Source organism: Rhinichthys klamathensis, unplaced genomic scaffold (assembly GCF_029890125.1).
Source record: "Rhinichthys klamathensis goyatoka isolate OS25496 unplaced genomic scaffold, OSU_Roscu_1.1 h1tg000709l_1, whole genome shotgun sequence".
In the NCBI taxonomy this organism is placed as follows: domain Eukaryota; kingdom Metazoa; phylum Chordata; class Actinopteri; order Cypriniformes; family Leuciscidae; genus Rhinichthys; species Rhinichthys klamathensis.
The window spans coordinates 209,083-231,625 of record NW_026607128.1 but is presented as its reverse complement, the minus strand read 5'-3'; the positions used below and the strand labels follow the sequence as shown (position 1 = coordinate 231,625).

At 37.3% G+C, this 22,543-nt stretch overlaps 2 protein-coding genes and 1 non-coding gene across 5 annotated transcripts; 2 read left to right on the top strand and 1 right to left on the bottom strand.

Moving 5' to 3' along the window:
• Positions 1 to 72: 72 nt before the first annotated feature.
• On the bottom strand, positions 73 to 144 carry trnaa-ugc (transfer RNA alanine (anticodon UGC)). The gene has a single exon. It is a non-coding gene; the product is annotated as a tRNA-Ala (tRNA).
• A 440-nt stretch (positions 145 to 584) lies between these two features.
• On the top strand, positions 585 to 6,152 carry zgc:193801 (uncharacterized protein LOC564476 homolog). 2 transcript variants are annotated; one of them, XM_056242215.1, is made up of 8 exons: positions 585 to 764; positions 1,964 to 2,162; positions 2,258 to 2,448; positions 2,882 to 3,030; positions 3,585 to 3,744; positions 3,967 to 4,101; positions 5,418 to 5,510; positions 5,594 to 6,152. In XM_056242215.1, exons 1-8 carry the CDS (start codon positions 750 to 752, stop codon positions 6,026 to 6,028), a joined length of 1,377 nt encoding a protein of 458 aa, XP_056098190.1. In that variant the 5' UTR covers positions 585 to 749; the 3' UTR covers positions 6,029 to 6,152. The 2 variants fall into 2 exon arrangements, with proteins under 2 accessions (XP_056098190.1, XP_056098189.1); XM_056242214.1 differs by having other exon boundaries at positions 2,882 to 3,052; positions 3,586 to 3,744.
• A 5,820-nt stretch (positions 6,153 to 11,972) lies between these two features.
• mzt2b (mitotic spindle organizing protein 2B) lies at positions 11,973 to 19,011 on the top strand. Of its 2 annotated transcripts, XM_056242217.1 has the most exons (4): positions 11,973 to 12,173; positions 16,933 to 17,084; positions 17,286 to 17,420; positions 18,824 to 19,011. In XM_056242217.1, exons 1-4 carry the CDS (start codon positions 11,989 to 11,991, stop codon positions 18,973 to 18,975), a joined length of 624 nt encoding a protein of 207 aa, XP_056098192.1. In that variant the 5' UTR covers positions 11,973 to 11,988; the 3' UTR covers positions 18,976 to 19,011. The 2 variants fall into 2 exon arrangements, with proteins under 2 accessions (XP_056098192.1, XP_056098193.1); XM_056242218.1 differs by lacking the exon at positions 17,286 to 17,420.
• Positions 19,012 to 22,543: the final 3,532 nt, after the last annotated feature.

Here is a 22,543-nt window from a genome sequence, read left to right as displayed (position 1 = left end):
CATTTTTTTATTTTATGGATTATTTTATTGTAAAGTTGTTGAACTGTACTGTATTGCAGTCCTGAGGAAAAGTGGAGATGCCGGGGATTGAACCCGGGGCCTCATACATGCAAAGCATGCGCTCTACCACTGAGCTACATCCCCTTGTAAAACGTAATGGTGTAGGTTATTATCATAGCTTTGTAGAAGACCATTTATGAAATTAAATATTATTTTTAACACAAACAAAATGTGATATTGCTACTTTAGGAAAACCTTTTAACTCACCTAAATTTGTAAAAACCTCCATATATTCTAATAATTCGTTGAAATTAAATTAATGAATTGTGAATTTTATAATAAGTACAGGCGTGCAATAATTTAGATAAGATAATTAACGTGTCTGGCTGCATTAAATATTTGTAGATATTTAATATGATGGATTTTTCATCTTATACCAGTGTACGTGCAGCCTTCGTTGTGGTGGCACCGACATCCCTTACTCATCGTTTACGGTGCTGATTGGTTTAAAATTCCACCCAAGCTGATATCGGCCAATGAAAATAATTTACGTTGAGTTCTAATAATGACATCTCGTCATTTCGTTCATCGGTGCTATGTGCTTAGAAACTCGCAGGTGAATGTGTGTACACGCAGATGACGAACCACACACAAGCGCTCTGAAATGGGATGTTTCATAGGCTAAAGACTACGACAAACGCCGGGCGGACAGCTGAATTTGAAGCGGATTTTTTTTCTATATCAAAGGCATGTCCACTTTTGTGGTGAGTGAAAGTTTAAAGGTAAAATGCTGTGGTTTGTGTGTTAGCTTGCTAAATTTGTTAGCTTGATTAAGTGTGCAAAATCTGCGTGCAGCTTTTAACTTTCTGGACAATTGTGATTCAGTACAGTACGTTAGTCAAGATTTGCATTATCAACCTGGTATCGTTTTATAACTACCCATTATTTTATTAAACTAGTTGCAGGCCTTATGCAAAATATATAAATATAAACGCGGTTAGTGATGCATTAGGCCCATTTAATCATATTTATTACATCTACAACATGTACATGAATAATAGCATTTTGCAAACAAGAGTTTTTTGGAGTACCTTAGGTCGTGGTTGTAATAATTTCTCATATTGTTGACAAACTTGCCGCGGGGCCAAGTTTCATTGGTTTTCGGCGGCAATGCTTAAGATTGCCACAAGGGGCTCTTAAAGAAATGCATATTAAAACAATATGTGACATATCTGCAATTCACTTAAATAAACAGTAGATACATTTTGAATGTTGATTCAGTTTAAACGAAATAATCAGTTTGTGGAAGTTTTTATGTGTGAGGTACAGGAGGTAACAGCTCTAATTATATGTTGTCAAATTTGGTGCCCCTGCTTTAAATCTGCAGCTGTTCACATCAGAGCAAAATGCCTTCTAGGATAAAGAAGTTTAGACATCGCCAAAGTGAATTTGAGAAGCATTACATACAGTCTATATGATAATATAGTAATGATGATGATAATATAATGTGAAGTAAGAATTTAAACTCAGTAGCGCCCGGATGGACTGGACCATAAAGCGACCGTGTCTTTATAAACTTTTTGAAGTGTCAAAATGGTAGTTGCGTGGACTGTCAATAGAGGGAAAGAAATCTTTCAGATTTCATAAAAAATATCTTAATTTGTGTTGTGAAGATGAACTAAAGTCTTATGGGTTTGGATCGACATGAGGGTGAGTAAATTATGACAGAATATAATCTTTGGGTGAAATAACCCTTTATTGTACAGCGACCTCCATTTACAGATTTCTCCCAGTTAGAACAAAATAAAAATGACGTCTTTATGTATTCAGAACAATAAAGTATTTTTTTTAAAGTATGCCAGCCCTAAACAGCTGTCAGCACAGTAATAGGGCTACTTATTCAATCAATACAATGTCTCTTTTAGAGTTGCATTCACAAGGCTGTCTGCAATTGTTTTTCTAGGCCCATCCCTCGGTTCGTGTCAGAGGAACAGAACACGCATACACACCTGTGCTGTGTCAAGATGAGAAGTGTTTAGGGCAGGAGAAAGGAGTGCACATGCACTGCCCCCTCTGTTCTGTGGCCGAGGCTTACCAAGATCCCATCATCCTGCGAGCTCACTTCCGCATCAAACACGTGGACAAAGGCATTGATTTTGCAGGTAAGGAACATGGAATCTATAGACTCAAAATTTAGCTTTTATGACTGATGCTCTTTGAAATCAGTCTCTCTCTTACACTTATTTTTTATGGACAGGCTTGAAGGTGCTGCGCTGCTGTATCCATTGTGAGATTGTGGGAACTATTAAAGGAGAAAAGAGGTTTAAAGGTGCTCATTGGCACTGTTACCGCTGTAGAAATGGTTTCAACAGGCGGGACGAGGCCATCAAACACTACAAAACACACTTCCGAAATCCCCACACCACATTTCAGATCCAAGTCACTCAGGTAAAGGTGGATAACAACTAACTAACGGTCCATTCACACCAAGAACGATAACTACAAAGATAACTGTATTAGCGACCACACCGATGTATGGTAATGTTCTGTTTATAATAAGTGCACACTAGGCTATAGTTATATTGACTGCCACTTTGCAACATGTTACATGACGTCGGCACTTTGAATGCTCAAGCTTTTTAAAGTCATGTGGATTCTGATTGGCTGATGCTTTTATCATTCATCAGCTGAGAAAAAAAATGTTCAGTGATTCCAACAATATCATTCCTCTCTGTCATTAACATAATAGTTGTGGTGTTGACTTGCCTATTTTTTCATCAAATTAGAATATTTTTTTTAATCGCCCTTAGTGTGAACAGCCTTTTTTCGCATTGGATCGCTCTTTTTGAACCCAATAATGTTTGCATGATTCCTCTCCTAGAATGTGAACTGCCGACAGTATTATGGGGAGAGCTCAGAGGCTCATGGTAAAGCATATGAAGGGCTGGCAGTGAGTCTTGGACCAGGTGGAGATGGCACAAGCATTGGATCCATATTAACTCAGCCCATCCTGACCACTGGCACTGAAACCCTATTGACTGTGGAGCCAAAGGTAGACTGTCCAAGTTTTATTTTGGGAATTTCATTAAAGGGAACCTATTATGCTCTTTTTTCAAAGTCTTCATTTTGGTTTTGGGGTCTACTAGAACAGGTTTTCATGCTTGAAAGTAAAAAAAAACACTTTTTTCACATATTTTACATTGCAGCACCTCTCTTCCCAGTCCGTCAGTAACGCTATGTTTAAGTCCTGTCTCTATGAAGCCCCTCCTTCAGAAAAGCACAATATGCTCTGATTGGTGTGTTGTGATTGGTCAACCTCTTCAAGCGTGTTTGGGAAGGGTCACGTCCTTTACCATAACCGTGAATTTCAGCATTTCCAGGAGTTCAGAAACACTAGTGATTATTGATATAGAGAAAAACTCCATTTGGAGTGCATTTGTGCTTTTTTTTTTTTTTTTTTTTTTTGCAGACCTTTTTCAAGCTCAAACAGCAACATTATACAAAAAAATGAAGTTTATGTGATCTACTACTAAACCTCTTACTGTTGATTTGAAATTGTTGTCGACCTTTCCTTTGTGTTTGAAGGAAGAAGGTGAGAGAAATGGGATCCGACTTGGTGCTGAGGAGGAGGTGGGGTCTTCCCAGAATTCATCTGATGGGACACAGACTCTTGTTCTTATGGACCCTGATGGACAGGGAAACAGTGTGATCTATGACATGGCAACTGGTATCATTACTGAACAGGTCATTGATAACATGAATCACAGAACATATTACTGTTTTATGGTATTTAATGATGAATGCTCTGTAAAAAACTTCTAATAGAAAATGGTAATTAGATTTGTCCATTTATCTATCATTATTGATGCAGCTAGACGGTTTTGAAGCTTTTTTAAAAATTTGGGGTTAGGTTTTTTTTTTTTTTAAAGTAGGAGTGATCTAAAAGCTTTGCCACTTTAATTTCAGGACGCAGAAAGTTTGGAACAGACCCTGCTACAGAAACGACTCCTGGAGCTCCACCAGCAGATTGACACACTCCGTCAGGAGAAAGAGGATATGGAGAAGACACTACAAGCTGAGATTAAACAGCTCAAAGAACAGGTATACCTGCAAAAAGTTTAAAGGTGCCCTAGAATGTTTTTTTTTTATTATTTTATAATGTTCCCTTATAATGTTAGTATGTTTTAGATAAAAAATAATCATAATTTAGAAATAAAAGGCATTTTTCCTATCCTGCTTTTAGCCTCTGATTTGAACACTCTGTTTGAAGGGGCGTGTCTGCTGTGGGATTCAGTGTAACCGCGGCCACTGCTGTGATTGGCTGACATGCTTGCATATGAAATAGCTACGCATTACATGTGAAACTCTCTCCCGAATACTTTTACTACTGCTATTATACGTTTTTACTATAACAGCTATCGAGATTAACGAATCGTGAGATGTTTTTAAAGTATTTAGATCTATTCCCATCACATAAAATGTTGCCGTGATGAGCATTGAGCAGATGACAGTGTGTTGATCGCGAGAATGAAGATCTTATCATTGCAAAGCAGTTTCTGCACACTCTCTAAGGCTTTCACCAATGCAAACACGATGATGTAAATACAGTAAGAGCTTCGTTGTGCAGTAACGTGCGTCATTGATTTCATAACGAGTTTGGCAAGTGTCCAGATAAACTCGCGCTGTGTGGAAAGATTGTTCTTTGATCGCTTTCTGTATATAATTTGTTCACAATTTAAATACGATTATTTTCATCCTACTAAAAGAAACGATGTGAAGCTGATATTTTAGTCACTGGCTTGACTTACTGATGCATAAACAGTATTGAACGATTTTGAGAGAAAGATTACCTGTCTGAACTTGAACAATTACACATCAGAAAGTGTTGCTTGGTAGCTCGATCCGAGGCCAGCTCTGTATTGGCCCAAGTTGAGGAAACAGTCGGTGAAATGTTTGGAAATTTCCAGAGAAAATAAAATTAACCCATTGTTTCTTCAGAGGCTCAGATGAAGGAATTAAAAAATACTTTTGTGTTCATGTGTACATCCACACTGAGCAACTGCCATGCTTCGGCTGCGCAGTTCCGGCTGGCATTATGCAAATATTTGGAGGCGTACATATTAATGATCCCGACTATTGCGTCACAGTCGGTATTGTGTGGAGAACCGACCGTTTTTCATAAACGTGAATTAAATGAGAACGCGAAAACAGTCCAGTTTGAGATTCACTCTATGTCATGTCCATGCACTGAACTCTTGTTATTTGACTATACCAAGGTAAATTCAATTTTGAATTATAGGTCACCTTTAACGTTTATATTTAGCCTTTTTTTGTAAAAACTTTCATTAAAGTTATATTCTATGTTTATATTTTTCTCTATGTTGTCTTCTTTTGCATTTCTTCTATTTTACTTTTAGGTTGCAAGTCTGGTTCAATCTAATGTTAGGATGTTTGAGGAACTGCAAGCATATCAATGTCCAGATCACAGCCAGCAGAAGGTGGCCAAGCTTGTAAGTGTTCAGAATGTATTGGCTTGGGCTAATTCAAATTGATATTTCTCCTGGGCAAAACTGTCTTACTTTTTTATTGTTAGATGGAAAACCTTGAAGCGCAGCACAAGGAGCTCCTGCATGCCCAGTTGGCCTCACTCAGGAGAGAGATCCTGTCGGGAGCAGATAACATGCCAATCAATGGCCATAAGGATGCACTGCAGCTCAATGTGGTTCTAGAAGAGCCACAAACTGAAGTTATCAGTGGCACTTTAACAGGACTGGAGGATTTGGATGTACAATTACAAACTGAGCAGCATGAGGCACTAAGACCCACAGAGCTCGAACTAGTGCAAACCGATACAATGCCCTGTTTGGAGAGCCCCGGCTTGGACTTAGATTTGCCAAAGACTGGCTTGACTACGTCTAAGGTTTTAGAGGATAAACAGGAAGTGTCATTGTCCCTTGTGTCGTCTAAGAAGCGCAGCTCAGCGGATGACTCAGACACAGTTGAAAGCAAAGTACAAAGAGTCAGCTGAGAATGACTTGACATTAGAAACACTCGTCTCCATTCCTTTTTCTCAACGCTTTTAAAATTTGCTGTTACCTTAGCCACACATTTCCAGGTCAAAAATGATGTCTGTATTCTGTCAATTGACATAATATACATAATATACATGATGCAATATTTTTTACCTTAAATCTCCTTCCCTTTCCTTATTATTTATATTAAATGCATAATATACATGATGCAATATTTTTTACCTTAAATCTCCTTTCCTTTCCTTATTATTTATATTAAATGCTGCATTGGCAATGCTTTTTGATGGACTCATATGCTCTGCATTGAATTTCAGTTAGCTTCTGTTGTTCTTTGAGCATAAATAGAAGCATGTTACCAGGCACGTGCACAGGTAGGGCTCAACCTGTGCAGAGCACATGCCCTTTTTGCCGAAGTGCCCTTTTTTTTGGTGATGTTTTTTATTAATATAAATTAATGCTATTGGTCATCATTTAAGTCTATCTGTCTGTTTTAAAGATATTTAGCCAATGAAAGATCTTAAAAAGAGCTTGTGTAAATCTTGTTCGATCCTCAAACTGTCAGTAAAGCTGATAACTCCGCCTCTATCGTGACTGAATGAACTGAAGCTCCGCAGCGGCCGCACAGCAGACAGTTTTGCAAGGGTAAACTAAGATCTTGTTGTTTAAATAAGTACTAAACACGTTGTCTATAAAAGCTCATATTTTATTTATTTGATGTCTGACTAAGATATGTGGGACCTGAGAGAGAGGACTAGGCCTATATGCTAACATTTGCCATAGTCATAGCCAAATAGCCTACACTTAAATAGCCTGTGCATACAGCAGCATTTCATTTTTTATAAAATGCGATTTTGACCAAATGTATTTTACAACAGGAAAAACTGAGCGCCTATATAGCTATAACAATTTAGTTGGTAAGCTGTTGATGAAAATGTAATGATGCCGCCTGCGCCGTTTCCATCGGAAAATCATAAGCACATGCGCGCCCCCGCGCTGTTCGTACTGAAACTACACAAATCGACGAGTGATCCTCGTCACATATTTCTAAGAAATGTGTTCTTTGATTTATGATTGCTGCTGATACACTTAATTTATTAACATTTAATCATGTTATGGTAATAATATTACATTATGGTTAATTCAAGGCTGTAAATATGGACGTATTCACTGTCTAATTCTTGGATCTATAGTAGGCCTATTTTATATACTCTCCGGTCGTCCTCACATGCAGGGACGGATTAAGGCGATGATGTGCCCTGGGCACGGATGTCTCAAAGGCCCCCTTCACCAATTTTTTGGACAACAGTGGGCAGGCAAGCCAGGCATTTTTAGGGGACCCCCGAGGGCTGGTCATTTAAACAATCAGAAATGTTAATAATAACAGACGCAGCAACATCTCTGCATCCCCCAGTGTGGGGCCTCTTGCTCGTTACGCTCGTTATGCTTTTACATTTTTCAAACTGGTGCAGCGCTTACTCGCGGTAGGTAGAAAATGCATGATTTGATTTGTTAAACATGAAAAGGACTTATCCGTCTGGCATGGCAGCTCGCTCTAACTTTAACCTAGATAAATGCATATCCAAGTGCGTGTGCGGAGTGTGCAGCGCGCACTGCATGGCAGGCGTCGGCGCGCACACTTGCATTTTCCAATCAACAGTGGAAACAACTTGAAATAGGCCTACTCAATCTTTTCTGGTCATAGGCCTATACAGAAAAGAATAATGCATCAGTCGCAAGTAGCTACTTTTATTTTTGTAAACTCACAATAACAAGAAACCGTTGTGCTTTTGTAAAATAAAATAAAACAAACAGGGCGCGCTTTCATGGTCTCCGTGGCGTGAACCGGAGCGCGTCTCAAAAATGAACTGAAACACAGTGTATAGCCTCACATACATGATGAATATTTCTATATAAAGCTTGAAATGTCCACTTTTAAACGAAAAAATTCGAATCGAAAGCAAATACCGGCTGATTAGGCTGATATGATATGAAAGGTGCATTTCTCTCTAAAGGCGCATCCACTTTACAGCAGAGATATAGATATGTTTGCAGCCGACACTGATTTAAAAAAATTTTTATTAAACAATAAAAATGCCTAGTTTTTTCCAGACATATATTATCATTAGCCTGCTTTTGCCGGTGCTTTGCGGCAATATTTATGATGCGCTTGCGTGAGCGCGGAATAGGCTATACGCCTCCACTCAGTATTTAAGCAGAAATTAATATTAACGTGAGATTAGTCGACTAATTGCTTAAAGGAATGACTAATAGTCGTCGACTAGAAAATCTTTAGTCAACGGCAATTCTAATCAATGCATTTATGCCAGTTGACATTTATTTAATTAGTAGCCTAATTCTAGTATCCAGGTCTTTACGTTAAAGACCCACTCCGATGAAAATAATGTTTTTCTAGGTGTTAACATGTTCTTGTGGCATTTTTCTTATGTTAGAGGACATATCTTGAGAAAAATAAGCTCAAAGTTGTATTTCTGAGTATTTCTACATTCAAATGGCTGTGAATCAGTAGCAGACGCTAAAATGCCGTTCAAAATAGACTGGAGTTGTGACGTAGTAACTCCACTGGGCGGGGCCACAAGCTTGTTAAAATTAATCGAAAGTGCCCCTCTCAAACAAATATCAATGATAATATTGTTTTCAATAAAACAAAATGCATTTGATTATAATTAACATGACAATGTGACAAAATTCACGTTTACTTGTATGTTTCTGTCGGTTTGAGCTGTCGTTGCCATGACTCGTTGCTATGGGTTGCGTCACTTGCGTGTCTTGCATCGGACTCGACTGAAGGGGTCAGTCTCCGTTTTCGAGGCCGAGGGTCAGTAATGTGGACGGCAGGAGCGCATAATCGTTGCAAAAGTTATGCATTTTAAAACGAAAACGCACTGTACGGCTGGATAGCGCCAATATTGCTCTCAATTTTTGTTGCACCGGTAATGACAGGTTGGGGGTGTAAGCTAGCGGGAGAGACAGAGCTCTCAGCAACGGGGAGGGGGAGGGTCATCTCCGTGCCAACGGCTCCGCCCACAACGCAGAGGCGAATTGCTAATGAGCTACTGCCGCTCTGCTGAAGCAAAGTCCCAGAAAACGGCACGGGTTTTGTGAGTTTGGCTAAAAATGGCATAATCATAATTTAAAGACCACTGGGAATGTTTACAAATAGCTCAAAATATGATCGGAGTGGGACTTTAAATTAGTTGAGTTAACAATTAGTTAATGAACTAAAATAATAAAACAAAGATTAAATTAAGATGCTATATAGCATTGCTTGTTCCACCACAAAAGACACTTTTTAAGGTGACAATCCGTTACACATTTGAAGATTTACTGTATCTTGAAGATTGTTGTATTGTATTATATCTTCTGTTATAAAGATGAAGATTGACATTTCGTTAAAAAAAAATAAGCCCATAGGATACTATTGTAAAACATAAACAACTTAGCCTATGGTCTGTCTTGGTTGTGGTTTTAAACTCATTTTTGTTTTGGTTTTTGAGTAACCGTCTTCTACGCGTGACTTTTATATTACGCAATGCTTTTCACTCGCCTCTAGATGTCCTTCTCAACAGCGCAGCAATACATTCAAATTATTTATTTCATTTATTTACTAGTTAATACTTTGCAACTGCAAAAAAAAAAAAAAATCACATTATTTCTCAATATTTAACACAATTTTACTGAAAATAAAAATAAAATAAAAAGAATAATTTGAAAAGAATAGACACAGTACATTTTACAGGGCCCCCTGCTGGCCCAGTGCCCTGGGCAAGTGCCCAGTAGGCCCGTGCGTTAATCCGTGCCTGCTCACATGTATAAATGTAGTAAAACATGGCTTTACTACAGTAATGTTGTAGTAGTAACAAAAAAAAAAAAAAACACATTACAGAAGATCACTGTGAAATCTTTATATTTTATCATCCATAATGTAATTTGTGATTTCATTCATTCCCAGGCTTAATTTATTTGATCCAAAATAAGCAAAAACAGTAATATTGTGAAATATTTTTAATATTTAAAATAACTGTTTTCTATTTGAATATATTTTAAAATGAAATTTATTTCCGTGGTCAAAGCTGACTGTCATGTGATCCTTCAGAAATGCTTTTCACTGCAACTGTACTTTTCACACTATTTTATAATTTTTTCATTGCTGGCTTATTTTATGGAAAGTGTAGTGAATAAGAGACCTTCAAGAGACCAACATTGGTCCTCCACAGTGTCAGGTTTTTGCCATCAACTGCAACTGTGGAGAGATCCTTTTCAAAAATGAGGTTAATTAAGAACCAACCCCGAAGCCTCTGCTCAGAGGAGAGACTAGACCTTCTCCCCATAGCCATAAAGAGGGACATCACAGTGAAGTGATAAACATCTTCAAGCATGGCTCACAGAAGGTTGCTGTTGTAATATGGTTTAAAGAAGCCATGAAGCCCTGTATATCTATATTATCTATATTATTATTATTATGGTTGTTAATAATAGTGAATAAATCTAAAGCTTTTGAGACTATTATTTTTTTGTATTGAATTTGTCATGAAGATGTGACCATATCCTCCTTTTATGTAGGCTTACTAAATAATCTTGATATTAAAAAAAGGGAGGGGGGTGCCCTTTTTCAGTTTCAGCACATGCCCCTCAAAAGGTCTGTGCACGGCCCTGCATGTTACTGATCTTGAATTCATAAACATTTTGTGATGAGCTGTGGAAAATGTTTTATGCTGGGTTGCTAAATCTTGATGGTCTTGTCGCCATGGTCTACATTGTTATCCTACTCTGGCTTTTCATATGCATTTTCAATCCAATGCCACTAAAATAAGTGTCTTTTATCAAGTTAAATTGTTCAACCGGTGCATTACTTACCATGCGTTGGCAACTGTTACTTTTCACAGCGCTGATCAAGATGGACCAGATCAGCCCTTTGTGATTAAACGTAAAACATTTTATAATTTGTACTTAGATTGATGTGTCAGGTTTCATTTTGTTATAATGTTTAATATATGAATTTATCCACGGAGATAAACATAGTTCTGGGATTTGAATGAGGCTCATTGAGGATTCAGGGATTTACTGAATTTTTACTTTTTAGTATTCAGCGAAATGACCATGATCAGTATGACACTGGGTAACAAATGGGCAGCAGATGCATACATCTATAAATAATTCAATTGTTTCTCTCTCCCTCTTTTTACGTGTATTTTCAATTCAGTGGCTTTGAAATATTCTCAGTGTCGTAAATTATCACCAAATGCCACCTCTGTGCTGTTGTTGACCTATCGCAGTCCTTTATTATAACTTTAGTACTTTTTTAAATCTTATCTTTTATGGTATGGTTTTCACAATTAAATTAAATTATTTAAACAATTATTCGTCCTACTGCACAGGTTAAAATTTCGAATGAATGCTCAATGGGGGAAATTCGTTTTCTGACCCACCAAGCGCCCCCTGGAGGAAGACAACCGCCAACGCCTTCTCCAGACCTGACGGTGGCAGCACATGCTGGTTGACGTTACCAAGAAAAGAAATACCGGAAGAAGGAAGCGGGCATTTCACTAGTACACTGTGAGTATTATATTATATTTTAACGTCTGATTTAAAACCTAAACAACATTTCTGTGCATAATATAAACAGGAAGGGAACAGGAATATGTAATTATCGAATTCAGTATGTAATTAATGTGGCAACTAGGCACAATCACTTTATATGTATAAAGCTTGGTTGTTTTTGTGCAACATTTATAATAATGTATTATTATTCAAAGGTCATTTACCAAGGCAAGACACCCCACGCATCACGGTTGGCGTTAAATACATTCCTCGAGAGGAGATTAGTGTTTTCAGCAGAACTTACAGCATCTGTAAGATCTGACACAGGAATGTGCGCTTGTTTTGTGATTGCTGTAAGTGTGGTTTCATGTGTTTTTATAGTGTTTAGGTGGTGCATATGTCACAGTCAGCACAGCCCGGGACGATGCCCACAGCCCCGGATTCCCCCTCTCTGAGCGTCACCGTCAGTGGAAATGTGCAGAAATACAGCATCAAGAAGAAAAAGGTTTTAAATGCGGAGGAGACTGAGCTGTTCGAGCTCACTCAGGCTGCTGGGATAGTCATTGATCAAGAGGTGTTTAAGTGAGTCACACAAAATCAAACGGAAAGTGCCAATAGGGTTCTTTAAGGGATAGTTCATCCAAAAATGAAAATTCGCACCCTCAAGTTGTTCCAAACCTGTATACATTTCTGTCTTCTGCCGAACAGAAAGGAAGATATTTTGAAGAATGTTTGTAACCAAACAGTTGTGGGGCACCATTGACTTCCATAGTATTTCCCCCCAGAAAAAAAAATGAGATGACTAACTTTTAAGACTAGTCTAAGCAGTTTATGCAACCAGCTGAGCTACCTGATCAGAAATCTAAACATTGGATAAGGCCAGGTTCAAAATTGTTTTGTTTTGGTGACATATTAAGGTTAAATGTTTTTACTGAGGGGATTTTGAATATCTCTTTTTATCACACCATAAATCAGAAAATACTGTCAATAGCCAGAAAAAGTAAGATAAATCAGGCAAATGATACATGAACAAACTTCAGGAAAAACCTTCAGAAAATATCTTGGAATAAAACTGTAAAGTCGGCGTCAGTGTTACTGAAGTGGAGATGCAAATAGTTCAAATGTAATAAAACAAACACTTGAAGGTATTGTAGGTAGAAATTTTATAAAAAAAACTTTTTTCCAAATTTGTTTAAACTTTCTATATATATATATATATCAATGCATAATTAAAATGTAAGTACTCTGATAAAAAGAGTATACAAATCGAGTGACTCTAGACCGTTTAATCTGCACTAAACACAGCTCATTATTTCCATCCGGGACGAAACAAAGGATTTGCTTAGGCGACTGTCACTCTCTTGCAACCATGGCAACCACCCTTTTGCCACACAGGACCTGCCCACTTACGCGTACCCGTTTGATTTGAGGAATTCAAGAGGCATGGAACCTAGGAATAGCAAAACAATGGCAGAGAAAGACCAATCAAAATTCACATATGCAGTTCGCGAAGGCAAACCAGCCAAAAAAAGGAAGACAGTAACGTTACTAGAAAAGGTAATGAACAGAAAGTCTTTGGATAAACAACGATGTATCTGTCCTCGAGCTGACGATGCGGTACTTGTCTGGAGTGTAGTCCTCATCAGAGTCAACAATGCTTTCATCATGGAAACTCTTACATGCAGAACACCATATATGTTATGAATCTTACACGAAATTCATCTTCATCACAGTGTAAATGATGGCAATGGAAAAACGTGTACCATGCAACCTGTTTTTAGCTTTGCCTTATAGATAACTAGCTCGTTAGCGAATCAATAAATATAGGCTATATTTTAAACTTTACCGATATCAATATGCTAGCTTGATAGTGAGTAAAAAAATACATCTTATTTGTTTATCTTCATAATGATAAAGTTAGATTTTTTTTATTACATGTGATTCTGACATGATGTCACTACATGCACTGCGCTCCTTCCTCTCCGCTCGTCTCAGGTAAATAATGCGTTTTCAGCTCAGCGGTCGGAGTCGCGAGTTCATGTGTTTTTGGGGCGTGGCTTTGGAAGGAGCCCAGAAGGGAGGGGGTGGAGTGAATGGAAATAATGAGCTGTCTTTAAAACAGTCGTGAGAGGTCTACAGACAATCGATTTTTATACTTTCTTTTTCAGAGTACTTACATTTTAATTATGCATTGATATATACAGAAAGTTTAAACAAATTTGGAAAAGAGTTTTTTATATAAAAATCCTACCTACAATACCTTTAATGTGTATTTTGGATGTTTTCTCTACACTAAACCGAAAGAGGAAAAGTTATGAAAGCAAAATAGTCCAAAATCTCAAAATGGACTGAATCTGTTCAAGCTGTTGAACTGAACCGCTTTTTTTATTTTTTATTGTGTCCTCACCGACAAAAACTTTCTCTTTCATGTATGTCTGTTTGAAAGAACCGGTTCATGAAAATGATTCCGTATTTTTAAGCTTGGATTTGTTGAGCTATGTGCAAAGCAGGGTTATTATAGTTAACGAAACTGAAACATTTTCATTACTTAAATGATAAATGTTGCCTTGGAAACTAGCTAAAAAAAGGTACATTTTATTTACATTTATTTAATTTAATTTAACTTGATGTACTAAAATAACTAAAACTGAAATAAAAATGAATAAAAACTATATAGACATATTACAAAAACCTGAAACGCACAACAAAATTATTAAAACTTTAACTAAAATGAAAACTATAAAAATAATAACAAATTCAAGATATTACAGTTTTTCTCAGTCGCTTTGGTACATTTCTCGAATCATCCTCGAAATTTGCAAAACAGTAAGTACATTTCTCAAAACAATTCGTACAAACAGCAAAACACCATGGATTACCTGCAAAAGCCAGTCTCTTGCTCAAAATCCTTAGTTCATCTCTCAAAAGTAAATATATGTGTCACTGTCAATGATCATGTCAGTGCCATCAGAATGACAAGTCCTTGTGTCATTGTGTACGGATAAGACTTGCTTAGTTCAAGCAAATTAACACCGAATTAACACTTTTGAGATATGAAGAGACTCAGGTAATTCACACACACTTAATCTCTCTCTCTCTCTCGCTTAGTGAATTCAAATGGCTTAGTTGTCAATATAACAGTGTCTGGAGGGATGTTCTGATGTAAAGTTTTGATGACAATATTGTAAATTGTAGGTTACACCAGGGCTCCAGACTAACTTTTTTCACCTCCGTCCTGAAACCGTCCTGATAAACAATTTGAACCGTCCTAAAGTGAATGTCAACCGTCCCAAAATGAAAATGTTGTTTCTGTACTTTATTATCATCTATAGTTGTTAGTCACATAATAAAAACACCATTAAAATGTTTATGATATATATTATATTTAGTTAGCTCCATTCAAAGGAGTTATGTGTAAATAGGTAAAAAAAAAAAAAAAAAAAGGAGTTAAATGCTTTTTTGTATTCATGCAGAACAAATCTTTTTTTTTTTTTTTTTACATGGTTGGATTAAACAATAACAAATAAATACTGGTGACTACATCTCAAAGTGGTAATGTGTCATAGCTGATCATCTGAAAATGTGTTATTAAGAGAAAGGGCTTTAAAAAGTGTAATATGACTTCTCTAGAACACAGAATTTGGGGGGAAATCTGTGTCTCAGTCTTTATATAATGAATCCTTATTAAAGCTATTAACGAGCAGTGAATGCTTTTCTCTTTTTTCTTTTGTTGCTTGATCAATATTAAGGACACAGACTGAGACCACATTAGGTTTATTGCCCACTGTCACTTTAAGACATCGGATCATGTCCAATGACATGCTGATCCAAATCCACTGATGCACATCCAATACACTCACAACTGTTTAAGACATAACCGACATAGTTTAAGTTCCCACATAGCTGTGCGCATCTACCACAAACGCAGGACATCTCTGATTGGATCTCTTCCTAAATCGTCACTATCTAACATTTTTGTCTATTTTTTATTCATTGAATATCCGTTGTTTAACCAGCGCAACATATTTGCGATGTCATTTAAGCCATTTGATAGCGCGGAACAAGTCTCCGGTCAGTGATAGTAACTATAGTAACAGCATGAGAAGACGCGCTCCGTTGTAGTCAGCGCTTGGTCGGTTAATTTTGGCATTTGGCATAAGTAAGTTAGCCTAATAGGCTAGTAATAAATTAACACACATACAAAAATGTTTTTCGTCCTGGAAAATATTTCTGTTCGTCCTAAACACATTTTCTATCGTCCCCAGGACGATAGGACGCCGTTAGTCTCGAGCCCTGGGTTACACCTTAGTGTATGTGGGAGTTTGATTGCAAGAGCCTGGACAAGATTCACATTTACGCTTTTACTGTTTGTACTGTAATTTGTTGACAGACCATTTCATTGCGATACAGAAAGGAAAAGACAGCACTGCATTGCACAAAGAAAAAAAAGAAAACAACAAAAGTAGAAATGTGAACATAGGACATTCTCCTTAGGGAAAAATTTGCATGTATTATTATATCAACTTGTTCAACCATTTTTCATGTAAAGACTTATGCTATGAACTAATGCCTAAATGTTGTGGGGGGTGAGACAATTCAACAGAGACCCATTATAATACATTTTGATCAACATGACATAAGCAATTGATAATGAAGGAAACAGCAGAGATTTGTACGTAATCATTTGCATGGATGTACCAAAGCATATGCAACTTGTTCAAAGAAATGAGAAACTGCTCATTTCTTATAGCACTAGTGTGAATTACAATTCACTAGTGCTATTTTAGTATCATTAAAACACTATTGTAATTTTTAATGATACTAAAATAGCACTAGTGTGAAACTGTAAATTGTAATTGGCAATTATGAACTATCTACATTTAAGCTAATGACCTTTAAGACCATGTAGAATTGTTAGTTAATAGAAGTATTAATTTATTGAACTCTGTCATCTTTAATTCCATTGCTGATGCCACTTCCATAAAAACAATATGAACATTATCCCCTGGTTTCACAGACAAGGCTTAAATATTCCCAGACTAAAATGCAAGTTTGAGCTGTTTTAACTGAAAGCAACTTGCACTGACATATCTTAAAATATCTCAGTGCCATTGTTTTGTCTCAAGATGCATACCAGTAATGCTTTTTTCTAAGGCACATTTATAAATGCTACTTAAATGCCCTAATTAAACTAAGGCCTAATCCTGGCTTAATCTAAGCCCTTTCTGTGAAACCGGGCCTTTGCATCTGTAATAAAATCTCTGAGACACGTAACCTCTTTTACTGCGTTTGCACTTTTTGTCTGTTAATGTGCCACTATGATCCTTTTGCTCCACTACAGGATCATAGTGGACCTGTTGAAGATGAACGTTGCTCCTCTGGCAGTCTTTCAGACCCTAAAGACCATGTGTGCGGGGCAGAAGGTCTCTGAAGCGTCCACCGGTGACACATCCACAGCGTCCCACACCACCGCTGCACCTTCAGAGTCTAGAGGTGAGTGGTACACATGTAAACAGACCAAAGCATAATGTGCCACAGTATTACATGATATGAGCTGGAAAATAGGTGATGTCCAACACAAAACAACATCTCTGCTGTTCTGGTAGTAGTTTTAAACTCCGACTTTGTCCTTTGATCACTTTCTCCGTGTTTTGTGCTAGCATTGTTTAATTGAATCTGTGTGACTTCCTTTAGAAGAAGAATGTGTGGTCTCAGGAAAAAGCTCTAAAACTGCAGCCCCTCCCTCTGCACCGGTGTCCCGCCCCCCTAGGGGAGGGGCTAAGATAGTGGTCTACAGCACGGGTGACACAGGCGCTCCTATCTCTCAAGGTTTTTCTTCTCTGTCTTTTAGCTTGGAACCTTTATCCTTATTTTAATTCCGATGTTTGCGAGTTCAAGGTCTTCTCTTCACTCCCATGAACTATTGCAGCACATTTCTCATGCTGACATAACTAATTCCTGCCTCAGCTTCATAGTGCCGTATATCTGTTCTCATTCTCATGCCTCGCCGATTGTGCCTGTGATTTGCGGGCTCGATGCTCCAAATATGGGGGTGAAATGCCCCAGATCGGCTTCCTTCATGTGTCTCATGGACTCTGTGACTCTCATCCGGCTATAAAGTCCTCTGGTTTTCATGGTAAATGAATGTCTGTTAATGGCGTGTGTCGAATGTGACACTGTAATGCACTAGTAAACCAGCATCCTGCAAAATTGTCTGCCACCAACTTGATGAAAAGCATGCATGTGACTGTCAACTTCATAAACGGATGGTGTTTGTACATTTTTCCACTTCATCACTAATATCTACTCTCATTGCAACTGTAAACCATCATGGTTTCCAAATCATTATAATGTCCTTTATACCCTAACATGTGACCTGCTCTTTCGTTTTGAGTCATTTTGACCCAGAAATACACAGATTTATCCACTAAATAATAAACAGAAAGTCTCAACACTCGCTAATTATGTAATTATATTTCTTCTTGTTTAAATTGTGCCTGCAGTTTTATTCAAACATATGTTAAATAATTAAGACATCAATGTCAGGTTAAAATATACTGATTTTATAATAAATTTTAGAGATATGCTCTTCTCTAATTGTTTTCATACCTAATGATCTGTGAACTGAACCGCAAGTGCACATGAAGTTTGCCATTTGGGACAAGCCCCGTGTACGCTCTACGCTCTCAAACTACTTAAAAATGTGTTTTTGTTTTGCAATAATTGTAAAATATGTTGTTTCAACATCAACATCTTTAAATAAATAGTTTTATATAGATCCATCATTTTTAATTTGATTTTCGTTCACAATGCTTCCTTGGACTATAGTTCTCTTCCTCATTAAAGCTTTTAAGTACACAAACTTGTAACTTTTTGTCCGAAATTAAAAAAATCAAAGTTTGCAATGTGATTCACCTAGAATCTGGTTGGTTTGGTTAATTAATACTTTTTTGTTGAAATCCCTATGGAAAAAATGAATAGGAAAAATACTTCCAGAACCCAAAAAGTGGGTTGGCACTGTTGCACTCTAAAACTAATAGTTAATGTAGAAATGATGATGGGTTCACATGCGATAAAGAAGTCTTTCAAATTAACAAGTCAAAATTCATGTTTTATGATAGTGTTCCTCCACAAACGTTTTGTTGCGACTTATGACTCAAAATGATAGAGCGTGTCACATGAATGTGTTTTAATTATATTAACATGGGTTTCTTCTGTATGTATTTGTGCAGTGCGCAGTAAAACAAGTTCAGGGCAAGGGGAGAAATCAGCGAGAGACGGTTCTAGCCAGCGAGTGCCACGGCAGGTCAGTGCCACCAGGGGGCAGAAGAGCGCCAAGAGCTCTGGCAGCAGCAGCTCGTCTTCTCAGCTCACCTCCAACTGAAGTTCTTCACCAATTAAACAACACATACTAAACTTGCTTGAATTACACTCCTATGTTCTGTTGAAGAAGGTTCCTGTAGGATTGGCAGAAACTTTTTCACTGTAAACAAGGTGCGTCATTTTAGGGATCTCCTTGGGGTTGTCTTTTGTGTTGTCTGAAAAACACTTGCTTTGCATCAAATTTGCATCTCGCCCAGGGAGACTGTAGCTGAAGCACTTGTATGGAATTTTGTATGCCAGTTTAGTTTACACTTTCACACCAAGACAATTTGAGAAAAACAAAAGAAAATCTTTTTCCATCTTTAAACCTTCCTCTTCTGAAGTTCAGTATAGCTTTGAGGCCGCTGTGAACCAGATCTGTTTTAAGTTGTTCTTGTGTAAGACACTTTAAATGTCTTGATAGACTGTGATGAAATGGAAGTTAGTCATTATTTTCTATTATTTTCATTGGTGAAATGTGCTGTTTTTTTACATTATTTATTTTTCTTTTATCCAATATTTTCCAAGTACATCTCTGCGTTTTTGAGTAAAAATATAAAACAATTATTGTATTTTACACTTTAATTCTTTGTGATGTAGCACTGTTAGTATACTATACATTAATACTATGCATCAATCTATTATAAAGCTAAATAATAGTCTGATCAATTTTGAGAAAGACTCACTCACGTTTTAATTTCTTGTTGATAAATGACACATAAGCACTTAATTATGCAGTTACTTTGACTGTAGGAACTATGACTGCTGTCTTCATTCATTCTGACGTGAACTTCATATTCCATGTTGAATGAGTTTATTTGATGCAATGCCTTTCTCTATAAAACCTGGAAAGGGCCAGGGTAAATGCAAGCACTTGTGTGTTTGTACACTGAACTTTCTTAAAGTGTGATCACACTTGGTGGCATGTGTAAGCCAAGGAAAGACCCTTTGAGACATGCACAATGGTTAAACGTCTCTTCAGTAATGAGCTGCAGGCATATGAAAATGTTTAGTTTCTAAGTGAACAAGTAGTTCCAGCCCAGGCAGGTCTTGACCGCATTGCATGTCCATATCACTTCGCCAAATGATTTCAGTCAACTTCAAAGGTCCGTACAGCCTACAACAGCAAAAAAACAAAACAAAAACCATAACGACACTGATCGAGCAAATAAATACAGTAAACAATAAGATAAAAACAAAATATTTCCATGTTTTTTGCCACAAAATGACATTGTATTATGTGCGGAAAGCATACTCTCTTTCTCCCGCGCTCTCTCCCACTCAAACGCGCGCACACATACAGTATGGACACACACTGTTGTCAGCGCTACTCTGACGATTTAATCTGTAAAATAATTTAGCTGCTTAAAAGCTACATGACATTTCTCACTAGCGAGGTAACAACGGTGCTGTCATTGAAGCAGATAAACGTAGTTCTGCTTTTAGCAGAAACGCTGCTACCGAATTAACACTTTTGAGATATGCAGAGACTCAGGTAATTCACACACAGTTAATCTCTCTCTCTCTATCTCTCTCTCTCTCTCTCTCTAGTATATTTGCAGTAATTTGAAATCAGTCCTACAGACATTTTTAACTGGCAAAAACACGTTACATACAACTATCATTAAAAAGTTTTTGGGTCCGATTTAAGAACTTAAAATGGACTTCTATTTAAAAAACAAATATATTTAAAATAAATGCTGTGCTTTTGAACTTTTTATTCATCAAAGAATACGGATACAATCATCATGGTTTCCACAAAAAGATTAAGCAGCACATCTGTTTTCAACATTGATAATAATAAGAAATGTTTCTTGAGTATTAGCATATTAGAATGATTTCTGAAGTGTCGTGACACTGAAGACTGGAGTGATAATGGTGAAAATTCAGTTTTAATTTCAGAATATTACTGGGGTTTTTTCTGTATTTTTCTTCAAATAAATTCAGCCTGGGAAAATGTGATTACACCACCCCCCCCCCCCCCCAAAACAAAAAAAAACATTTAAAAAAATCTTAAACCCCAAACCTTTAAAGGATAGTGGGGGGGGGGAAACAACAAAAAACAGGAATTTCAGTGCATCCAGTGCAATTCTTGTGATAAAATTACAATAGCACTGTTTAAGGGTTTTAAATATAAAAGTAAATTAAAATATTTTCGAACCAGTTTGACCCGACCTCAACGCAAAGCAATTTAACAGTTCGAAGTAACAAACCTTTTCCAGACGTTTCCATTGGAGAGACAATACAGATCTGTATCTATACATCTAGATATCTATACATGCGCATATATGACCCAACTAAGCTCTGACATATGAACACAGTCACTTGCATATGCACTACTTTTCATTTATAAATGCCAGACAGACAGTCTTTTCTCTTTCAAGGTCAGTGTATGAAAGTGAATTCCTTTAGATGGCACGAATAATGGTCATAAGGACACATCTCATTGCACAAGGATGTGTACTCTTTCAACAGTTTTCTTATTCTTTATTTGTCACTTGTGAAAGTTTCTGTATCCAAAATATTAGTTGGGTTTTCACTTGTCATTTTAATGAAAGAAAGTTGGGTTCGTTGACTCATTTTTGTAATTTTTGTGCTATTGATAATATTTGATAATATCTTCTTAAACACCAGTCTTCCACTGGTCGGTCAAATGTTGTTGTGTATTGATCTGAGTATGTATTGATCTCTGTGTGTATGTGTATGCAGTGAGCAGACCGTGACGGGTTGGTTGGAGCGGATGTTATAGCCAGACAAGAGGGTTTTATGGTACGCCAATCCAATGATGGCATCGCTGGACTTTTGAAGGGTATGGGCCATAAGTAAAAAAGAGAACACTGCTCACGAGGGGAATAGAAAAGAAAAGCTTTTGTTTGCCAGACTGAGAGGGATGAGGACAAAGACATACACTTGTGGAGAAAACAAAAAAAGGAAAGCGCTTGAGGGGCTTGAGCTAAAGAAAATAGGTGTGTGTGTGAGCTGGGGAGGAAGAGAGAGAGAGTGAAAGAGGTGAGCTAGAGGTTTTAATGTGGCCGTTTGTCGTGTTTATGTGGCTGTGCCGCTGCTCTCCTGCTCTCTGTATTGATGGCAGTGCAGCCAGGCTGTAATTGATGGCGGCATATTGCTGTACTCCGGCAAGTGTAATGGGCCGAGACACAGAAGCAGAGAGCACAGCAGGAGCCCTCTTTAACCCTTTACGTGCTCACACACACTCACACTCCCCAAATATGTGTGTGTGTTTGTGTCTCTGTATGGAAGGAGACGTGTGCCACATTTCTACTACAGGTAGATTAACTTGTCTTCTTATTTTCTAACCCCACATTGTGCAAGTTTTCAAGTTACACACAAAAGATGCACATTTATAGAAAATAAAGGTTCTAAAAGTGGGTTTTTGCAGTGATGCCGTAGAACCACTATTTTTGCTTCCCCAAAGAACCTTTCAGTAAGCATTTCTTAAAAGAACCATTTTTATTCTTAATATATAGAACATTAATCTGAAGAACCTTTTTCCACTATAAAGAACCTTTTGTGGAATGGAAAGGTTGGATGTTAAAGGTTCTTCATTGACCATAGATGCCAATAAAGAACCT